Source organism: Pseudopipra pipra, chromosome 1 (genome assembly GCF_036250125.1).
Source record: "Pseudopipra pipra isolate bDixPip1 chromosome 1, bDixPip1.hap1, whole genome shotgun sequence".
Lineage (NCBI taxonomy): Eukaryota > Metazoa > Chordata > Aves > Passeriformes > Pipridae > Pseudopipra > Pseudopipra pipra.
The window spans coordinates 16477320-16499006 of NC_087549.1; the positions used below are offsets into that span (position 1 = coordinate 16477320).

At 32.9% G+C, this 21687-nt stretch overlaps 1 protein-coding gene across 4 annotated transcripts in view; it reads left to right on the plus strand.

Annotated features, from left to right (window-relative positions):
* Positions 1 to 21687, plus strand: part of CSMD3 (CUB and Sushi multiple domains 3) — a 605903-nt gene that overhangs the window by 434284 nt on the left and 149932 nt on the right. For all 4 annotated transcript variants that reach the window (XM_064646451.1, XM_064646458.1, XM_064646466.1 and 1 more), the window contains one exon: positions 1186 to 1380. In XM_064646451.1, the coding sequence (XP_064502521.1) occupies positions 1186 to 1380 (195 nt within the window). The remainder of the gene's footprint in view (positions 1 to 1185; positions 1381 to 21687) is intronic.

Here is a 21687-nt window from a genome sequence, read left to right on the forward strand (position 1 = left end):
ATATAAAAGTCAAATAAATAATAATTTATCTATAATTTTTCAGAAACTTCAGTTTAAGTACTGCCAGAATCAGGTAAAGTGGCTTTATTTGAAGCTCTTAAAAAACCTTTCAGGAATTTCCAGGCTCATATAATCATTTGTTAACGATACCTTTAGCAGAAAGTTACGCGGTGCAAATATGCCTGGTAAATAAACACTTCTTTTGATGTATTAGAAAGTTGGCACTGATCTTGCAGAAAATGAAGAAGTGTTCCCCATTGATCTTCTCCACAACACACTTAAATTTTAAAGAAAATCTGAAATATCTGTCTTCTGCTTGATAAAATGTATTACTCCAGACTCTATCCTGCATAGCACAAAATCATCTGCTTCATTATAGCTTCTGTCTAATATATTTCCTGGTTTTTTTCCTTAATGGAAATTGCATTTTTTTTCCAAAATGTTTTACTTTTCTCATCTTCTGCATAATAATGTTGTTAATTAGAAGTGTCAAGTGTTTATTTGTGTGCAATTTTTTATTGCACATTCATGTTATAGAAATAAGAGGGAAACAAATATAAAAGTATGTGCATATGTTTGAATTTATTTCAATATTTTGAAAGAAATATCTATAAAAAATTAAAAAGTTAGAAAAATTTAAGGAGTATTTTTGTACTTTGTCTTCCAGTGAGGGAAAAAAGCTATATGAAAATATATCATTATATCATATGTAAATAGATATTCATTTATAGTTTATTAATTTTGAAGAAATTCTTGTTTGCTTGCTTTCTATTTTATGACAAACTACTCATATTAATTTCCTCCATTTACAAGTTTTCCCACCACAGATTTTAAAACTAGGATGTGTCTTATCTACTGGAAGAATGTCCATGGATCTACCTTCATCTAACTACATACCTATGTCATTGGTCACAATGAATTTTCTGATAAAAACATAGTTCTGTAATGGAGCACTATAGAAATTATCTGGAAAAAATACAGAAGACTTAGTTTTGGTCATTAGATAGTAATTTGTAAAGACATTAAAAAGAAGGAGAGAGAACATTTGATATAGAAAGAAAGACTTCTTAAAAAAATCAGCAGGGTCTACAGGGTGCTCAAAGAAGACCTTGAGAAAACTCCAGAAAATATTTGTAAAATTTTAGATTATATTCAGAATTATATTTTCATTTGTTTCCTCTATAGCAAAGCTTCGTGAGTCTTGCTTTGATCCTGGAAATATAATGAATGGAACAAGACTTGGAATGGATTATAAACTGGGTTCCACTGTCACATATTACTGCGATGCAGGTTATGTTCTTCAGGGATATTCTACACTAACATGTATCATGGGAGATGATGGAAGACCTGGATGGAACAGAGCCCTCCCCAGTTGTCATGGTAAGAACAGTTTTTAATTTATTTTAGTTGCTGTTGTTGTTACTGTTTTTTTAGTCATATGGAAAAAACAGGTGAAAAATTGGAAGAACATTTTAATAATATTCTCTTTCAGGAAAAAGCCATTTTCAACAACATATGTAATAAAATATATGTGTAATAATAAGAAAACTATTGACTCAAGTTTCTATTAACATTGGATAAGTAGTGCTATGTGTTATTATTGGGAATAGAAGGTTAGTAGTAATGTCATTCTATATGCTGACAGATATTCTTGCAATAATTAACAGCAGAGTATAGAGATATATACCATATATATGTATTTAAATACAGCATTAAATATACTTTGGATGTCATAATATATGTTGGTTTCTTTTTTGTTATTACTAGTTTTGAAACCACGTAGATGAAATATTTTATATATACAACATTACGTCATTAAGTTGTTGGACGTATGAGCTGTAGAAAAATTAAGCCTTGAAATGCATGAAAGATCCAATTATTCAAACTTTTATCGATATGAAGAACTCCACTCTTTCCAAAAATCTGACTTCAGTTAGATTACCCATCTCAAGGACCAGTATTTTCAGATTTAAACTCTAAGAAAAGATTAAATTTTTATTTTGCTGATTTCTTAACAGAAATTGATAGCCACTTTAGACTTTTCACTTTGTGAAGTCATGTATTCTGTAAGATTAAGCACAAAACCTCTCCCATGTATGCAGATTTTAATATCAGAAAAATGCCAAATTACAAAATTAACTTTTGCTTCATAAGTTAGAATAAAATTCAATTATCATGTTATTTTCAATTTTTTTTCATAATTTGAAGACAAAAAACCCGATTGAATCCATTTCCAATTTGAATAAGTTTATATTTTAAATAGAGTGCACTGTGTATTTTAAATTTCTATCGCAAATTGTATGGTGGAGTACAAGCAAAGCAGAAAAATTATAAATTCTCCAATCTAAAGAATAACCATTATTATAAGCATTTGAAGAAGTTTAATATTTTCCTTGTCCACCAAAACCACCGTAGTACTGAATTCCAAAATTCAGTGGCATCAAATTGGAAAACTGGGCCTCGTAAATGTTTGGAAGTGTGGACAATGGAAATCAAAAGTTTTTTCCTCAATTTAAAATGAGATGTGAAAGTTGTTTCCTAGAGAAGAGTTGGTGAAGAAGGTGGTTGTGTATAAGAGGGGAAAGCTTCCCTTTTTTGGAAGTTCTTTTTCGTAGGTAATGAAAGATAAAGAATTTCTTTATCAATGCCATAATTGTATCTCTTATTGTCACTTATAATCTACTTAACAATCTTCCAGTGTTATCTATTTTAACATTCACTAAAGGAAAATATTTTGCTTGGAAAGACTGCCATTGCAATTAAAAGAGAAAAAAAATCTTATCATAAAAGAAGTAGTGGATATGTCTGTCACCGATTCTAACTGGACCATTTTCTTTCCTCTGTGAAAAAGACCTTATTTAAAAGATGGCAAACCCCATACTACTTTAAGATATGATGTCACAGATATGATGGCCTGCCCAAAAAAAAACCACCCCCAAAAAACCGCGACAAACAAACAAACCCGAAAAAACCCACCAAACCCCAGGCATTAGCTTTGTAATTTTCACTTATACAACAGAATTTGCCTAGTAGAAAACAGATTCCTCCATTCTGCCCATTGTATTTTTTAAACTCCTTTGAAACTAATAGTGTTATAAAGAAACATAGTATAAAATATCACCTCAGCATATATGGGGGGTTTATGTATTTATTTATTTATTTTAAAAAATGGGGCCTTTATACCTGTAACATTTTGATCTGATGTTTTAGGTATGGAGCAAAAATAATTTTTTTCTTAAATTACTTATCATGTTCTCTACATCTTTACATTTTTAATATCAGTTTAGAATCTGGGTTCTTTTTTTAAATTCTTTTGAGCTGTATTTAAACTTACAGATTTATCGGAAAAGTGAGGCATCTGAGAATATTTAAAAGAGAAATATTATGAATGAGTATTCTGATTTTGCTCATAGTTGGAGCTAAGTAGGTCAGAGGAGAGGAAGGGAAAGCCTTCAACATTCCAGGTGGCTCACTCAGCTCAAGGGACATGCTTTACAACATATACAATTGGTCTTGAAAAGAGTATAAATCAAAACACATATAAAAGCTTTTCCTATTCTATGGGAATAGAACTTGATCTAAGAGAAGAGAACTTGATAATTTCCACGAAGAAAAATATTAGATAAATAACGCAGATACTCTGAGGGTGAAATTGATATAAGGGTCCATAGTCAGACTCTATCAAGTAAAAAGTCTTGTTGCAATAACGTGGATATTTTCACTGAGTTGTAGAATCTCAATAAAGGAGGATAGAGTACCATCTCCATACACCTTCTGAATAACTTGGTGTTACTTGACACGCTCCCAAGAGATGAGTTTGGCCCACATAGAGAAAGGAGTTAAGGGTCCTACTAGTTCAGAAGTCTAGTCTTTTAGATAAAATATAGTCAAATACACATCCTTCATTCAGACTATCAAAAATAAAATAAGGCCATGACTCTATTAGTTTGGGAGGACAACCATTTGGGATGACTTTAAGTATTCTCTGAAAATGGCTAGTACATCAAGCCCCATACGAAATCTTTGTTGAGGAACACTGATGTTCTGTGTCTGGCCAGGCTTCATTATAAACTGGCTGATGAACGGCTTAGTCCATCAAAACTTGCTCTCCTGAAATGTGCAAAATATAGAACATATGAGTGTCTATAGACCCTAAAAGACAAAAACTGATGATTTTGGAGTTAGATAAAAGCTGAATAATTTTTTATGTTCTACCTTTATTCCCTAATATTTTTTATGACCTAGTCCTATGTGCATTAGGCGTGACTTACATTTGTTTGAAATAATTTTTTTTTAAATGACCTTGAACCTCTCTAATAAGTGTGGGAAGTGAACCAAATCATTGGCTTCATTCTTTTATGAACATATGCAAAGATTATCCAGGCTAATATGCTAAGCTATTTGGTATTTCATGGTGGATATCAAGAACAGGATGTAATTAACATATGCAGATGAAATATTAGTATCATAGGCACAATGATTAATGATTTCTCTTAGCTACACCTACTATAGGTAATTTTAAATTTTTGGTAGCAAAGAACAATTATTTTCAAAGTAGCAAAAAGCTGTCTAATGGGAAATCATATTTATGACTGAGTGTGAAAACATTGTTCCTACCAGAAGAAATCCTTTATTGATCACTAAAAAATATTACTACGCTTCATTACAGCATGTTGTTTAATCCTTAGAAATATTTGAATCCAGGTTTCAAAATAACTCCATCTGTAAGATATATCTAACAATATCCAATATTCAGAATATTCATTCAGTTGTTTCCATCTATATTAAGTTGTTACACTTATTTGACATAGTTCAAAGCAGGTTTATATATGAAAACTTAAACTAAGCTTAATCTTAGTGTTTATTATTTTGTAATATAGTAAACGTTGACAATTTTTTCATCAATTATTCAATATTGATTACTTAATCAGAGGTCACATTTTTATGTATTTTTTACAGAACGAAGGTGTGATCCTAATGTGGTTACTGCATACTGGCATGGTCTTTTGAAACCATGACTCTATTCGGCCAGGTTTTTTACATGATAAATCATAGTCAAACTTCAAACTAAAGTCAAACTTTGCATTAGAATGTAGAAATTTTAATCAAAGTATTTGGAATCTTCATTAAATTTTTCTGTCCCATTATGCATTTTTGGAGTAAAAATATAGAATTTTTGAATATATTCCCAAATCCTCAACTATCATACATAAGCAATGAAAAAGAAAATTTTGAAGGGCACAAAATAGTTATTAGAAGCCCAGCATTCATTAACTTCCATATATGGCATTCAACATTTTCATAATTTTTAAAAAAGCAACCAAACAAAATATGTTTCTGGACATTACTGCTTGTTTTGAAGAGACAGAACAGATTGAATTAATATCTAAAGTGTAACTGAGATCAGAATCAGACATTATTACAGGGATACTGTAGGTGGATAGTAGTAACTGTATTTTGGGTTGCTGCTTATTAATTGGGGGGGGTGTTTTTACTAAAAAATCCACTTATATTAACTACTTTTAATTATTTTATGAATTTAACATGCCAGGCTTATATGTGCCTTTGCAGTTCTCTGTAAGAGGCTTGTTCCTCAATGATATTAATTTTTTTAAAATAATGTACCTGTGGCAGAGAATTGAATCTGCAGTAAACACATTGCCTTCATACTTTGGAGGTGGCAGAGGATTCAGTGAGATAGTAGAAAAGAAACAGAGATATAGTGAAGATACAAAGCCAGGATGGCTTATAATCACTAAAGAATTCTTGCAAAATCTGAAAGTAATTCTCTGAAATCCAATGTTTATCTTTCTCATGTTAGGAAAGGCCCTCAGATGGAAACTCTGAGGATTGCATGAGTTTAAATGGTTGGTAGTTATGGTATAAAGAGGGGAACAAGGACATTGAGAGACGTGATAAGACCAACTTCAGTTAGCATTCCATTAAGGTAGTAAAGATATGAAGCCATTAAGACGCACTTAAGAGGTGGCAGAGGTGATGCTGCGACTGTAGTCAACCATTTACCTCCTCTTGATAACACTTTTGTTTAAAAGAAATTAATCCTTACTAATTTCATATTTGAATTATGACTAGCTAAATGATATTGCAGACTGAAAATCATTAATTACCATGGTCATGTGAACTAGTTGTGCCACCTGCTCTTGGATTTTCAGTGTGAGTCACTCTTCTGACTAGATTTCTACACTATCTATTTCAGAGACCTTTCTTAAATGATCACTCATATAAGGTATAGCTAATTATTTTTCTCATATTATGCACTTTTATCATGTACTTGAATACTTGGAAATCTTTGAGTAGGTAAAGAATTCATGACATTTGCACCATAAAAGAAAAACACAAAATTGATGCTTTTACTTTAAAACTACTCAATAATTCTCTTAAATATTTATAAATAAAATCTCTAAAATCAGTAGTGGGGAAAAAAAAATTCATAGCCCTTTGAGGATGTGTTTGGAACATCTTCAACAGTGATCTTACATACTACTGTGGTTAGGAGAGGACATCAATTCGTTTTTTGATCTACTGATGATAAAGAGTTGCTTATGTTTGTAGTCACCACATGAAAGGCTGCTATTTAAATCAATTTCGAAGTTTGAATTAGGGCAATTGCAGAAACCACAGAGAATTCCTACAGCAAATAAAGCTGTGTTACTGGGAAGGAGGCACTCTGGTTTTCTTTGTTTTATGGTTCCCAAGTATGATCAGTTTAACCACTTCAGCAACAGGCTTTACTTAAAATTGTCATATGTTGGCTACTTACAATGCATTTATGATTTTCTTTTTGCCCAAAATAACACATTGGCTTTATAGAATCACGTGGACAATGACTTGAGTACTTAGAATTAAAATTAAAATCAATTAGGATTGCATTTTGAATATGAAAAATGCTATTTAAATGCAAAATACTCAGAAAAGTTAGTTATTAATAGCCAGACTTGAAAAGGCAATTGAAGGTCTTTTGAAGAAATTATAAAGGATTTTATTTTATTGTGATTGGAATATCTCCTGAATGCTTAATATTTTTCCCAAGCTTCCACTGTCATTTTTCATAAATATTATGTCCATTGCTTTACCATTCTAAGTTTTCCTCGCAATATAGTTGGTATAGAGAAACAGGCTTCTTAAAAGATCACCAGAGGGGATTCAAAGAGCTTGTTAAGAAGGTGTATTTTTCCATTTGCATCTGGACTCCGTGAACGGTATTTACCCTGCTTGCATGCTCAGCAGGGTATGACTTAGAACAGCAACACAGGAAATAATAGATCTAGTGAAATATCTGAACATACCACATACAACAAACTCCGTTTTGGAGGGATGTATGTGTTAAAATTTAGCACTGAGATTTCTGAGAAAGTAAAAGAGTAGGCATCTGGGTGTACCTTAACCTATAAACCTTGCCCTACAGACCCTTTTCAATACGACCACACTCATTACTCCTCCTCCATGGACAGGAAACCATTGTACACCGAGAACTATCAAGTCAAAAAGCCAGAGAGAGAAAACCTAACTTCCACATAGTAGATTTGGAAGTAATTGAGACTTAGTTACTAGTATATATTTCTGGGAGATAATTATCTCATTTTTCCTAGGACATGCGACTGATCGGTTATTATAAAGTATGCAAATAGTTTTGGGAATAGGAAACAAAAATAAGGTCTTTCTGGATGGATATGCAGGTAGCTGGTAGTTTGGCGAAAACCTCATAGTTTTTTGAAAATGTGATTGAGTTAAAATCTCAGCTTTTATTGAAGATGTTTTCTTCATATCAGACAAAGTTTAAAAATTACACTGGAATTAACTATAAATATTAATAATTCTAGAAAAGTTCAAAAACCCATTAAAAATGGGCACAAACACTCACAAAAAGCATTACTCTGAGTGTCTGACCTTTTCCATATACATTTGGAGTTCACAATATGGCATTGAATACAATGTCCATTGAATAATAAATGTTGTGTGTAATTATTTCAAGCTTTCTTTTAAGAAGTAATAATGTAATATAATGGTAAATAAAGTATAAGAAATGAAGAAAGTTGTTAATTACAATGATCTCATTAAAATCAGCTGGCAGAGAATCCTAATTCCCAACATATTTAAGGGATTAGTTAAATAGAGTGCATCATAAAACCAGTCACTTCATCTTCTGTTGAACTAAATCTGCAGCCAATTTTTAAAAGCATAGCTTAATGAATGAAATGTTAAAAAGAAGGAGAAGTAGCTAAAGATATATAAATTTGATTTTTTTCATCTTTAATCTTTTAATTTTCTTAACTATTAAAAATTGATTTGAAATCAAACATGTCTATCCAAGCCATAATTTTAAATAGGTTTTCTTATATGTAACTGTTAATTTGAATAAGCATTATGAAGAAGCAAGGAAAATGTAATAGACAACTTTAATATTTTTGTGAATAGCATGTAAATGACAAAATATGTAAATTCACTGACAGAGTTTCCAATTTATTTGGCAATAAAAGTATATAGAAAACACATATGAAAATACGGAATAATGTATGTGATTTTTTTTCTTATTTAGGATATTTAAAACTGACAATTTCTTTTTGCTTTGAATAGGTAAATTTTCAAGTAAAAGATTGAAAAAACATTATTTTACCTCAAAAAAAATTTTCATCATGTATTTTGAGGTGGAGAGAAACCCACTTTTTAGCACAAGTTTACATAGATATATGTTTGTTTCTGTATTATACTGTTAGCAACATATGTGTATATTTTTCTTTGAAGTTTCTTTAGAACAGACAAGTTGACTGCAGGGTATTCTGTTCTTAGAAAGAAAAAAAAATAACTGCCATTTATTCACAGAGAGAAGCAAATATTTATTTTCCAAAGTCTGCAAGACACTGAAGTCAGCTAGGATTATGTAGCATCAGTTAGTAATCATGGTAAATCAATTAATTAATAACTGGAATTAAAGAAACTGATCCAGTCAGCTGCACTGGCTATAGCTGACAAATATGCATATTTCTAACTTAACCTCAGGCAGCAGTCAGATGGTCCTCACTTTTGTCTAGTAAGATTTCAGTAATCAACTGGAAGCAGATTTATTAGGTGAGATATGCTGCTGGTTACATGTATAAGACTCATATTTCATTCTTTGCACAAGTTTTGTCATCTTCACATTGTCTATCACAGTGGGAACTAGGGGAGGGTTCTGAGGAACAAGAAAACCTGCAATTAAGAGACTACGTTGTTTTGAATTTTAGTTAAATTTTCTTTTCCTTCTTGACTGAGATACAGCATTTAGTCAACATACTATAGGAATGGTAAACAAGCTTAAAGAGGATAGCTGCCTCTTTTAGATCCCATATTTCTTGACATTTGACTCAGAAGCTGCTTGTGTTACAGCTTATCTCTGAAGCTACAGTCTTTTGAAGGAACAGTGTCTTCTGCAACAAAATTTTACTCTTCATTTTGAGATATTCACTGGATCCTTTTCATAATGTATTTCTCTTTTAAACGTTAAAGAGTAGCTGTGTGTTAGGAAGTTAAAATAATAAATCACAACACTATGCAACACACATCTGTGTATTCCAGAAATTGTTTCATTGTTATGGATTTAAAAGATTCCAGTTTCTTCCCTGTTGAACTGCACATTTTATATGTTTCTATTGTTTTGTTAATCACTTACTGATTAAGCTGGTAGTTCAAAGCTTTACTTAGGTAGCATTCCAGGAAATACACTGGATGATTTGTGGGTGAATTTTTAATAAAACATGTTTTCAGACGTTAAGCGAAGTAATGGAAGGCCAGAGAACATTAATTACAGTGGTGTTTTAATTATCTTCAGTTCAAATACTGGTGATTCAGTTAACATCTTTTATTTCAGCATAAGATAAAAGTATCTAATGAATAGCAAAGCAGCTGGCTTAAAGCAGAGCAGATTTTCTCAATGAGAGGAAATGTGACAATAATGTGCTCAGAATGTATCTGAATTGTCTATAATGCATTAAAATTGGACACCCTGGGAGGAAGAGAAGAGCAACTTTTTTTTTTTTTTACTTTGTGTGGGAAAAGATATCAAAATAAGAAAGCTCATTGAAATAGATTTGAAGACGACAGCGAAAAGGTAAGTATTTACTGGTGACCTGGAATCACGCAAAATCACCATTATAGAGAATTACAAATCAGAATCAAAACCCAAGTGAACCACCAAATCAGGTGACGAAACAACACAGTTAGGGAATCTAATAGAAATTAAGATATGTATTTCAGGAAAAGGAATCATGTTCAAAAAAAGGTAGTAGAAAGTTTGGCCATCAGGATTTTGAGAATTAGCTTCAAAACCTGATCTAACCAGTAATACACTTTTCTAGAGATTAGAAAAGTGGGAAAGTTATTAAAGTGTCAATAGCAGATCAAAGGCAAAAATGTATTCAAGGAAAATGTTATTGAGGGTAGGGGAGGGAAAGTAAATCATATGTTATCTTTGTTATATTACCTCATTGAGGTAACCAGAGAGGTTGTGCATTAGAAGCTTTCCTTTGACTTGAAGGAACTGAGTCAAAGTAAAGAAAATCAATAAACAGAAAAATAGCAGATTGCTAGGATGAGACAGTCTTTTCTGTGTAGTTCTGAAAGAGATTTATATGAAGTGTTTGAAGTACAAATGTAGACCTTAAGGTTAAGTTAGCCTTTCTATAGAAGTAGTGTGAGGTGATGAACCTGTCAAAAATCTTCCACGATGAGCAATTGGCCAATTTCCAGTTATAAAATTGGTAGAGATTTAAAAAAAAAAAAAAAAGAAATAGAGCTAGGAGAGCTAAGAGATGCATTGTTCAACATGTAGAAGAAAAATCAATGTAACTTTTGAAGAAGAATGTGAAATTTTTTGGGAAGTCTTGGAAATCAACATTATAAAGAGTTGATACTGTACCATTGAATTTTTAAGATGTTTGGCAGTGTTCCATGAATAAAAGTCAACTTTTGAAGGAAAAGTAACACAATATGTTAGGATAATACATGGTTACAAGGTAAGAATTGAAAGTCGTTCTTGTGATGACATTTTTATATTACCTAGAAAAAAAAATAAAGGAAGGTTACCACAAAGATCCCATACATACTTTTGTTGGAAATTGTGCTATCCAATACAACTTCACATAAAATTTAGAAGATAGAGTTCACACTATCACAAAATTATATTGTATAATCATATCTAGAGTCAAATGTGCAAAGGTTCATCCTCAATACTATGTGACTTACAGAGTACAATATACATAAATTTCACTTTTGCTAAGTGCAGACTAAATGCTCAAGAAGAAATAAGTATAAACCCTACGTATAGGCATGTGATGATAGACAATTAGATTTTGGTTGTGAGGTATCAGAGTATGAGTAAGGTTGGAAGGAACCACAATGGGTTATCTGGTCTAACCTCCCTGGTCAAGCAGAGCACATGGCACAGGATTGTGTCCAGATGGTTATGGAGTATCTCCAGTGAGGGCGACTCCACAACCTCTCTGGGCAATCTGTTCTGGTGCACGGTCACCAGCACAGTCCAGAAGTTCATCCTATTCAGGGGAATTTCCTGTGCATCAGTTTCTGCCTGTTGCCTCTTGTCCTATTACATGGCACCACTCAGAAGAGCCTGGCTCCATCCTCTTGACACTCTCCCTTCAGATACCTCTAGACATTGATGAGGTCCCCTCTCAATCGTCTCTTCTAGAGCCTGAACAGTCCCAGCTCCCTCAGCCTGACCTTGTAAGAGAGATGCTCTAGTGCAAGGTCAATCACCTCGAAGTCATTGTGACCAGTCTTTTGCAGATCAGTAAAATTCTATCAAGATTGTATTTAAGGATTTTTTTTCTCACAGAGCATCCTTGCCCATGAGATATACTCTGATGAGTCAGTGTTAACAAAAGAACAAATAAATATAACATGAAAGGCATTTGCTTCTTGGCTTCAGATATAGGAGAGTTTATTTCTCAGTGCTTAAAGTTCAAGGAGAAATAAAATTGAAAATTTTAAATTTAATCTTTATTACAAGGAAATAAAACAGTATTAGATTCCTGAGAAATGCAACTAAGAATACTTTTAAACAGCTGAATAAAAGTTCCTTAAATTTATCTTTTTGATACTGAGAAATAGATCTGTACATTATGCTGTCTTCAGCTTGGTGATTTGAAATGTAGTAAATAAGATTCTCTGTGTTGCTGATCACTAGAGAATCCCAACAATACATGTGAAGGTCTTCCAGACACAAAAGCCAGTAACCTTGCTTTGTTTTTTGTCTTATGGCATCCCTAGGCATTGAGATATTCCTCAATTAACATAATTCAGAGACTATTAAAAATCTTATCAAAAAATAGCTGCTATGATTCCTATTGGGGGTTTTTTTGTGTATCAGTTAAATACTTGGTTTTAAGACAATTAACAAATATAATGTAATTAAATATTTAATTGTGGACATTTTAACTGCCATAGATTTGTCCCAGGTATGTTCAGAAGTAAAGGTTGCTAACTAAAAATGTGCACAAACTATTATGTGGGTAACATATATTTTCTTGCATTTCAATCTAGAAAGCAACTGGACTTAGAATGCTGTTGCAGTTATGCAACTAAAAAGTATTGTTGAAATTCAGAACAAAAATAAAATTATCTTTAATAACTGTTTTTCTTAAACTAATCAAAAATACAAAATATTGGATTTTTCAAGGCACAAAGGGAAATAGTTCCTTACTTATTTTAAAACAATTTCTAACCAGTACAATTAATTGCAAATCTATCACATGGAACACACTGAATGTATTCCATTAGAAATGTCATTGTTGTAATCTTGCTTTAAATATAATCAATCTTTCAAGAATTAACAAGAGATACAGTGTAATCAAAAAGTAGTTACACATAAAAGAAGCTTTACCTCACCCAAGAAGTAAGAGCTCAAGATTTTAATGCCTCTGAAATTCTGTGCTTGACGGATGTTGATAAATATGGCCATTCTTCTTATTATATAAAACTGTAAACTGTGCTTGAAACATCTTCATATATGCTGATATTCCAGATTCAAACCCAAGTAAAGACATTACTACTAATGTCAGAGTAGTGTAACTGGCTTTTACAGAGATGGTATTTCTTTTGTATGTAGGATCATTTTCACCAGCTGTAGCAAAAGCAGTCTAGATAAGATTAGTGAGTTCTATGGGTATTTCCATTCTTTTTTTTTTTGAATGCTTAAATATTTAAAATGCCAATTCTGTGTTATTATTTTATTTTATATTTTAAGTTGGTGTTTGTGTTCATAATTGTTCATTGACCTGTTATTCTATTATTTATTTTACTATTAACAGTTCTTTCTTACCCTATTATTCTTTCCTGTGTTTAGGAGATGGGTACCTGTTCCTAAATTTCTGGGATTAATTAGTTATTTTTGTTTGCTTCTAATCTGACTGTGTTTGTAGTTATGGCTAGTGTATTGTTTTAGTCTTTTTTTTTTCCTCCTTTCTCACTTTCTTTAGTCGAAGTTTGAAAAGTGGGAATTTCTATCTTAAAATTAATTTAAAAGTCTGTGTTGCAAACCTAAACAGCAATGACGGAAAAGAAAACTGACTGAGACTGAGCAGATTATAATGACAGATAAGTTAATTTATCATTAACTCTCAGATTTTAAATTTAAAATTGCACTCATTAACTGTTACTGCAGTTTCCTTTCAAACTGCTGATGTGCATACATACTAAAAATATTGAAAATCATTTGGAAACAAAAGTGATCATCGCTTGAAAACCTTAAATTTCATTCTAGTATTGTAACAATTTTTTCAGATGATTGAAGAAAAATCTTATTCTTTGTACCAACTGTGATTCAGTACTAGTGCTTAAAAACTCATTGGGGTGAGGGAACATTCTTGAGACATTCAGATACGCAGCATACAACAACAAGGAGTTTTGAATGGGTAATACACACATTACAACTTCCCTAGCCCTAAAACAGTGAGTGTCTTGTTATCAAAACAGGATTCAGGAGCTGATATCACTTATGAGCTCTCTAATAATAAGTAGATTCCTTGTTCTGTGAAGTTCTAAATGAATTTATGAAGTCAGTGAGTTCTAAGAAAGCTCATGATTTTAACTTTCATCCTCAGATTTTGTAGGCTCTTTGCCTGCTTTATGAAAAGATAAATATCTTTTAGTATGTCCTCATCCACTAAGGTTATGAAACAAAAAAGATTCTCAGTGAGAACTTAACTTCATTGTCTGTCAAATGACTTAGAAGCCGTTATTATGCTCTTCATCATATGGTAGGACTGATTCTTTCTTAAACCAAATAAGTAATGAAATTTAATTTAGGTTTGGAGAGTGCACAGCTGAACAAATAAATAATATGCAGGCTATATGGCCTCCAAAAAAAAAAAAAAGAAAAAGAGGAAGTGTCTCATTGGAAGGGATGATTATTTCTTGTAAGGAGATCTGTAAATCCTTGCAGATCCTCCATTTTTGATTCATACTTTCTGATGCATCAATGTCTCAATTCTGGTATTGTAGCTAAAACGTGTTAGGTTTGTTAATCCCTGATTTATTTTTACTTCTACACGTCTGTCATATAATGCTTCTTTCCTCTTGCTATCTAAATACACTTGAAAGACTCTGAAACAGTCTTCTTCAGAAGACTGCCAATTTTCTTTTCTTTTTTATTCATTTGTTATGTTGACAGGTAAATTGTTTTAAAATGATTGTTCATTTTCTTTCAGAAGTTCCTTAAATATCATGTCAAGGCTTTACTGCAGACAGTTGACTTGAAAAGCATGTTTAAACTTTTATTTAGCTATTTTTTTTTCATCTGTATAAGCTATAACACTGGTGTACTCTTTCAAAGGAGTGAACCTGTGCCGAGGCACAGGCTGACTGCAAAGACCTATTCCACCTCCATCTATTACTAGTAGAGACTGTTTCACTGCAAAGACATTTATTCTAGCACGAAATACGTTAGACAGCATTTTCTCTTATTTGATGGGCCCCATTCTCAGAGCCTGCTACTTTAACTCCATTTTATTGACCAAGACAAAATAAAACATTACATGAATGAAAGTACACAAGCTTATTAAGTGGGTGCTTCAGAAGCGGGACAGAGTCCTGGAAATGTGCCACACAGTGTAGTGGTTTTATCATCTTGAGCCAGAGAACTCTGGTGCAATGAGAAACATGAAAGAGTGGAGACACCTCACCATCCTCCAGCTTGCCCTGAGACACTGAGGCAGAGAGGACTCATATCCCATCCCTTGCTCTGGGGGTAAGGAACATGGAAAAAAGTCCTCATGAGCTGCACACAATTCCTTCAAAAATTAAGAAGAAAAATATTAATGCATTAAACATCACTTAAGAGTCTAGAAGACTATACCACGCTGGAAATTAGTTTAATCTACTGCTATCTGTTGAATTATTGTTCTTACAGAAAGTTTTTTTTTAATTATTAGTAGAAAAATGAGGAATTAAGATTAATAATTGTCTACAATTCAGCTATTTTAGATTCAAAATTTGCTAGTGCATCTGTTAAACAAGGTATCAAAAAGTCACATAACTTAAGACTAATTTGAATCTGAGTATTTTTTATTTTTATTTAAAAGTTATTAATATATTAAACATATTTATTTGATATCTGATTATGCTTAACTATGAAATATTTTGACATCTCCATGCCACAGGATTTGATAATAAATAATTCATGATGTGTAGCTCTACCCTGACATTTAAAAATGGAGTCATTATATAGAATTAGATTTTGGGTTATAAAATTGGAAATCTGAACTCTTCAAATTTATTTAATATTGTCTCTAAAGCTTCAATAATTTAAATAGGAGCACAGGGTTTTGCTTTAATGGTTCTGAACTTTACTGCCCATCTAAAATGGGTATGAATTAACTGAGATTGGACAGGAAGAGAAATATGTCTAATTTCCAGTTAATTGCATTTGTTTGGAAAAATATAGAAAAAAAAATAAGGAAGTAATACTTTTGCAAATTGATATATTGGTTATTTGAATAGCAACCAATATTATGAAGAAGCTGTCAGATAAGAACCCATTCTAAAGCAGAACAATATGTAGGATTTTGACCTTCTCTCACATCTCAGTTTCTGTTAGAAAATTCATTTCACACTTTCCTTACACTTGGCTAAAATGAGTAAATTTAGTTAACTAATTTTAAGCAATGCATGACTTCAGTACTTAAGAAAACTATATAGAAGTTTTTGAAACTGTATGCACCACAGTTCCTTAAGGAAAAATTAATATAATTGAAATTTAGTAATCATTAATCATTAAATTGAGAGCAAACTTTCTTTCTAAAGTTAGGCATTTTCCCATGAATCTAAAAGTGTGTCTCATACTCAGTCCTATAAAATCTACTTTTCATACCTTTGGAAAAACATTTAGTTTTGTTGAAAAGATTTCAAGAAACAGAAACTGAATACACAAAATCTTTTGGATCTGGTTTTCATAGTTTTAAAGGAAAAAGGTGATGAACAGTTCAATAAACTTACATAGAAATAATTTGATATTGTGTTTAATTGAATTTTATGTATTTATATAAAATGTATTAAATAACAACAAAAATTATTTAAAATGACGAGGTACTTTCATCTTGAAATGTAATTCTTAAAATGTGTCAAATTATGTTTCTCGGCTACACAGTTTTTGAGCTCCTTGATTTTCTCCTTAAAAGACATACTTTATTGATTATACATATTTTAGAAAACTTATACTTTTTAATAATTCAAGTTTATAATAGAATCTTTTTTTATTTTTATTAATTTTATTTTGGAAGAATTGACTTTTAGGTGTTCTCCCATTTTGTACTTCTTTATTCATGATCTTTTTTTTTATGTGTTCCTTTTCTAGAAAATATAAAATAGCCCATCACATTATGGGATTCAGTTTGTGGGTTTAGCATTGCTAGCCCAATAAACCTCTTTCTCATGGTGCGGTCAATTAGTATGGATAGATACATAACCCATTATAAAAAATACTGTCTCTTCTCTGCTTGGATATCCTTAACCTATTATGACAGATATTTATATCTCTTGTTCTTCCAGGAGTCACCCAAACACTTAATAACTTCCCAAAAGTAGTTATGAGAATATCTAAAATTAATTTATTATACTAAAATTTCTGGCAGTTGTTTCTTGTTCTAGCATTTATAGATGAAGAGAAAAATTATTTTCTCTAATCTTTATCTCAATCTACCACATCTTCAAAAAGTGACCAGTCTGCTCATGTTCAGATTCTTCTATTTTGGAGATTAAACAAAACCTATTATTTCAAAACGTCTTGCTATATGATAATAGAACCTTCTTTTTCTTTTCTTCCTTTTTTTTAATGCAAAAAACTTACTGTGATATTCCTGCTGAGACCTTACTGCTCTTGAATGGAGCAGAAATATTACTCCCTCATTTTTTTAATCAATTTTGATTTTGTAATTAAACTATGTTGTGAAGACTGAAGAGATGACAGTATGGACATCTTCCATATTCTCCATTATACTTTTTTATTTGTAACTGTTTTTCAGTCTTACAGTGGTGCACTGTGTCTGTCTCTGTATTTGTTAGTGTCTTTTTATTTCTAATGTATTTCTGTATTTTCAAGTAGTAACTAAAATATGTATTTCTAGATCAGATTGTCTTTCACATATTCACTGTATTGTCAAAACAGTTTTAAGTGCTCCATCACTTTCACATATCCAGACTGATATCCACAATAAATATACCTTTAATTTGGAACTTCATAATAAATTTCACTACCATTTTATATATGTTATAATTTCCTTTGCATTACTTTTTAAATTATTTTGTATCTGGAAGGTGATATATCAGTCACTATATCTATTTCCTTGTTACCTATAAATTAGTGTTGACTTAACCACTTAACCACTTACCAAGAAATCATTGCAACTGAAAATCTCATAATTGGACTGCAAAGGATAAATAGAATTACATTGTATATTAAATCAGACTAAGAAAAAGAGAAACCAATGATTTAATGTATGTGCTAGTTTTGGTTGGTATAGGGTGAATTTTCTTCACAGTAACTAGTATGGTCTATGTTTTGAATTTGTGCTGTGTTGATAATACATTTTTGTTACTGTTGAGCAGGGTTTACAAAGGGTCAGGGCTGCTCCTCCTACCCTCCCACTAGCAAACAGTTTGGAGGTGCACAAGAAGTTGGGAAGTGACACAGCTGGGATAGCTGATCTCAAATGACCAAAGGGATATTCCATACCTTGTGGCATCATGTTCATCAATAATCTAGGAGGAAAGTTGGCCCAGGGCTGCTGATCAGTAACTGGAAAGGTGTTGGTTGCTTGGTGGTGAGCAAGTGTTTTCATTTTCATCACTTGTCTTTCTTGGGTTATATTTCTGTCTCATTGTTATCCATTAGCAAATCTGCAGATGACACTAAGTTGGGAGGGAGTGTCGATCAGCTGGAAGTCAGGAGGGCTCTGCAGAGGGACCTGGACACGCTGGAGAGTTGGGCTGATTCCAACAGGATGAGGTTCAACAAGGCCAAGTGCCAGGTCCTGCACTTTGGCCACAACAACCCCATGCAGTTCTACAGGCTGGGGACAGAGTGGCTGGAGAGCAGCCAGGCAGAAAGAGACCTGGGAGTTCTAATCAACAGGAAGTTGAACATGAATCAGCAGTGTACACAAGTGGCCAAGAAGGCCAATGGCATCCTAGCCTGTTATCAGGAGCAGTGTGGCCAACAGGACCAGGGAAGTGATTCTGCCCTGTACTCAGCACTGGTGAGGCCACACCTTGAGTACTGTGTCCAGTTCTGGGCCCCTCAGTTCAGGAAGGATGTTGAGGTGCTGGAGCAGGTCCAGAGAACAGCAAAAAGGCTGGTGAAGAGACTGGAGCACATGCTCTATGAGGAGAGGCTCAGGGAGCTGGGGCTGTTCAGCATGGAGAAGATGAGGCTCAGGGGAGAGCTCATCACTCTCTACAACTACCTAAGGGAGGTTGTAGCCAGGTGGGAATTGGTCTCTTCTCCCAGGCAGCTATCAGTAAGACAAGAGGGCATGGTCTTAAGCTGTACCAGGGAGGTTTAGGTTAGATATTAGGAATAAATTCTTTACAGAGAGGGTTACAGGCATTGGAATGGGCTGCCCAGGAAAGTGGTGGATTCTCCGTCCCTGGGGTTTTTAAGATAAGACTGGATGGGGCACTTAGTGCCGCGGTCTAGTAACCGTGTCGGTGTCGGATCAAGGGTTGGACTCGATGATCTTGAAGGTCCTTTCCAACCTGGCTGATTCTATGACTCTGTGATTTTCCTTTTCATTATAATTCTCATTTTCACCCTTCAAATTCTCCTCCTTCCTCACAGTGGGAAAGGAGCAAGCAGGACTTTGTGCTGTTTAGTTGCCGGCTGGGGTTAAAACACAACAATATATTAAATTCTATACACATACATCATGTCGTTAACAAACTTTTTTTAATCTTCTCATTTAGACCAATTAAATACTAGGTGTCCTAGTCTGGATTTTTATAAAGTAGCCCATTAGATTAAAAATCAGTATCCCATTACCGATTCTTCAAGACATGTTTTTACTCCTTTTGCAGAGTGTATACACTGTTATTCTTAATTTTTTATTGCATTTGTAGCTGTGTAATCAAATTTATCTGCATGACATAAAGCCATATTGTGCCATTCATTTTTAAGCAGTATTCCCTGTTGATTCCATTGAGGACTGCTGCTTAAAAATGGATGGTGCAATATGGCACTTAAATCTGCAAATATAATTAAATTATATTAGATCTTAGCTGTAGGAGCTCATAAGTAGGTGATCTGAAAGCAGCAGTAAGAATTAAAAACTTCAAGCTGCAGAAAAAAATTTCATAGCAAAAATATTAATTTCCTTAAAAGTTGAAGATATTTGAGATTGATTCTCATACTTATGTAGTCCATTCTTCACACTTCTTTTACTGAAGTTTTGCCTTTGGTGTTCTTTCTTTTGGTTAAACTGCAAAGGCACAATGGAAAACGTGAGCAATAAGCACATAACAGGGGCTTTTAATCCAATATTGTTTTACTGGATGTGCAGAAAATTTTACTTTATAGTACTAGTTAAGCATAGATTTTAAGGATCTGTTGTTCGGCTGGGCGATTTTGCCTCTGTAGTTTTCATCTACATTTCTTTTACAACTAGTGAATGCTGAAATTTGATAAAAGGTTTGACTGATGATGGTAATGAATTTTATATTGTATTCTCCATTTACTAATGCATTGCCATGAAGGGGTAGAGTTAGTTCTTTGACAAAGGTGCATGAATACTAATGATCAAGGTAGGTAATCATCCAGATAAAAAAGCTCACCAATTTAGATACAGAATGGGTGATACTTCGTTGTTGTTGTGATAGGGCTTTTTCAAAGGTTTCAGGGGATGCTATTTTACAAGGCAAGGTACCATTAAAGTTCAGCAGACAGAGGAACTTTTTGCCATTAATGCTAATAATGTTTCAAGGAAACAGTGAGCAATGCATCAACACACTGATTCTTATCACTTCTTACCAGAGCCAAGTCCCTTTTTCCCCTACTGTTCCATTGCTGACCCTGGAAGGCAGGATACGGACAACATACTGGGTTACACTTTTGTGAATAAACTGGAATAAGCTAGAGCATAAATAAATACATAAAGTGATACAGTATTTCAGTGTCTAAGCAAACATTATTAAAAAATACTGAAGTATTATTGTAGAATTACATTAGAAAATATAATTTGACTCCTGAACTTTTTTTTTTTTTGCTGGTTGGTTGGTTTGTTTTATTCTGCAGGATATTTTTCATTCCCAGAGAAATGGTTCTCAACAATTTTTGCTTTTGTTTGTCTATTAGTTTGTTTTTGTGTAACAGTTTATATTTGTGGGTGTGATGGGTTTGCTAGGCTTTTTACTGTAGGCAGACTTTTCAATGCTAGCATAATAATTAGACAAGTTGATTTTCAGAACTTCTAGTTTTTTAATTTTTTAGGAAACTAAATAAATCATTGCACTGTAAAACTGAAGCGAAGGCAATGGGGTCTACTTAGCTCCAATAAGAGTAAGTGAAAGTCAATGGCTAGCATGGTGGTAGTGGAACTTTTTCATCCATCCAAACAACTACAACCTGATGCTAGGTGTTTTTCAGAGGCAAAAGTATATTTTATTTTTGTATTAGGTTAAGATTTTCAATTCACTGTAGCTAGGGTTTCATGTTCATCTTTGATTTCTGAGCATTAATGTTTAGTGATCGTAAGAGTAGAATCATCTCTTCTTGAAACTTCTGGATTTTAAAGTAAACATTTCCCAAAAGGTAAGAAAGGAAATATAGTCAGTGAAATCTATGAGTTTACTAAAATATCAAGCAAACCTCTTCCTTCCCACAAATACTTTTAGAAATGTCTTGCAGGCCAGTCTGACTGCTATGAGAACTTAATGGTTTACTACCTAATGATTTAAGATTAAACATTTTCTCAGCTTGCAAAGGTCAACTGGGTGCTTACATCTTGAAGCAACTTTCCTTTATACTAGTTGTTTTTGAGACCCAGGAATGTGAATTCTTGTGAAGGTAAAGAGCCATTATTGAAGCAATTGGAAAATAAGACAGTAAGGGAAAAAGTAAACTCAGAAGGGCCAGAGGGAAAAAGTCCAGAAAGAGAAGACTATGAAATACTCAATATAGGTATTTTG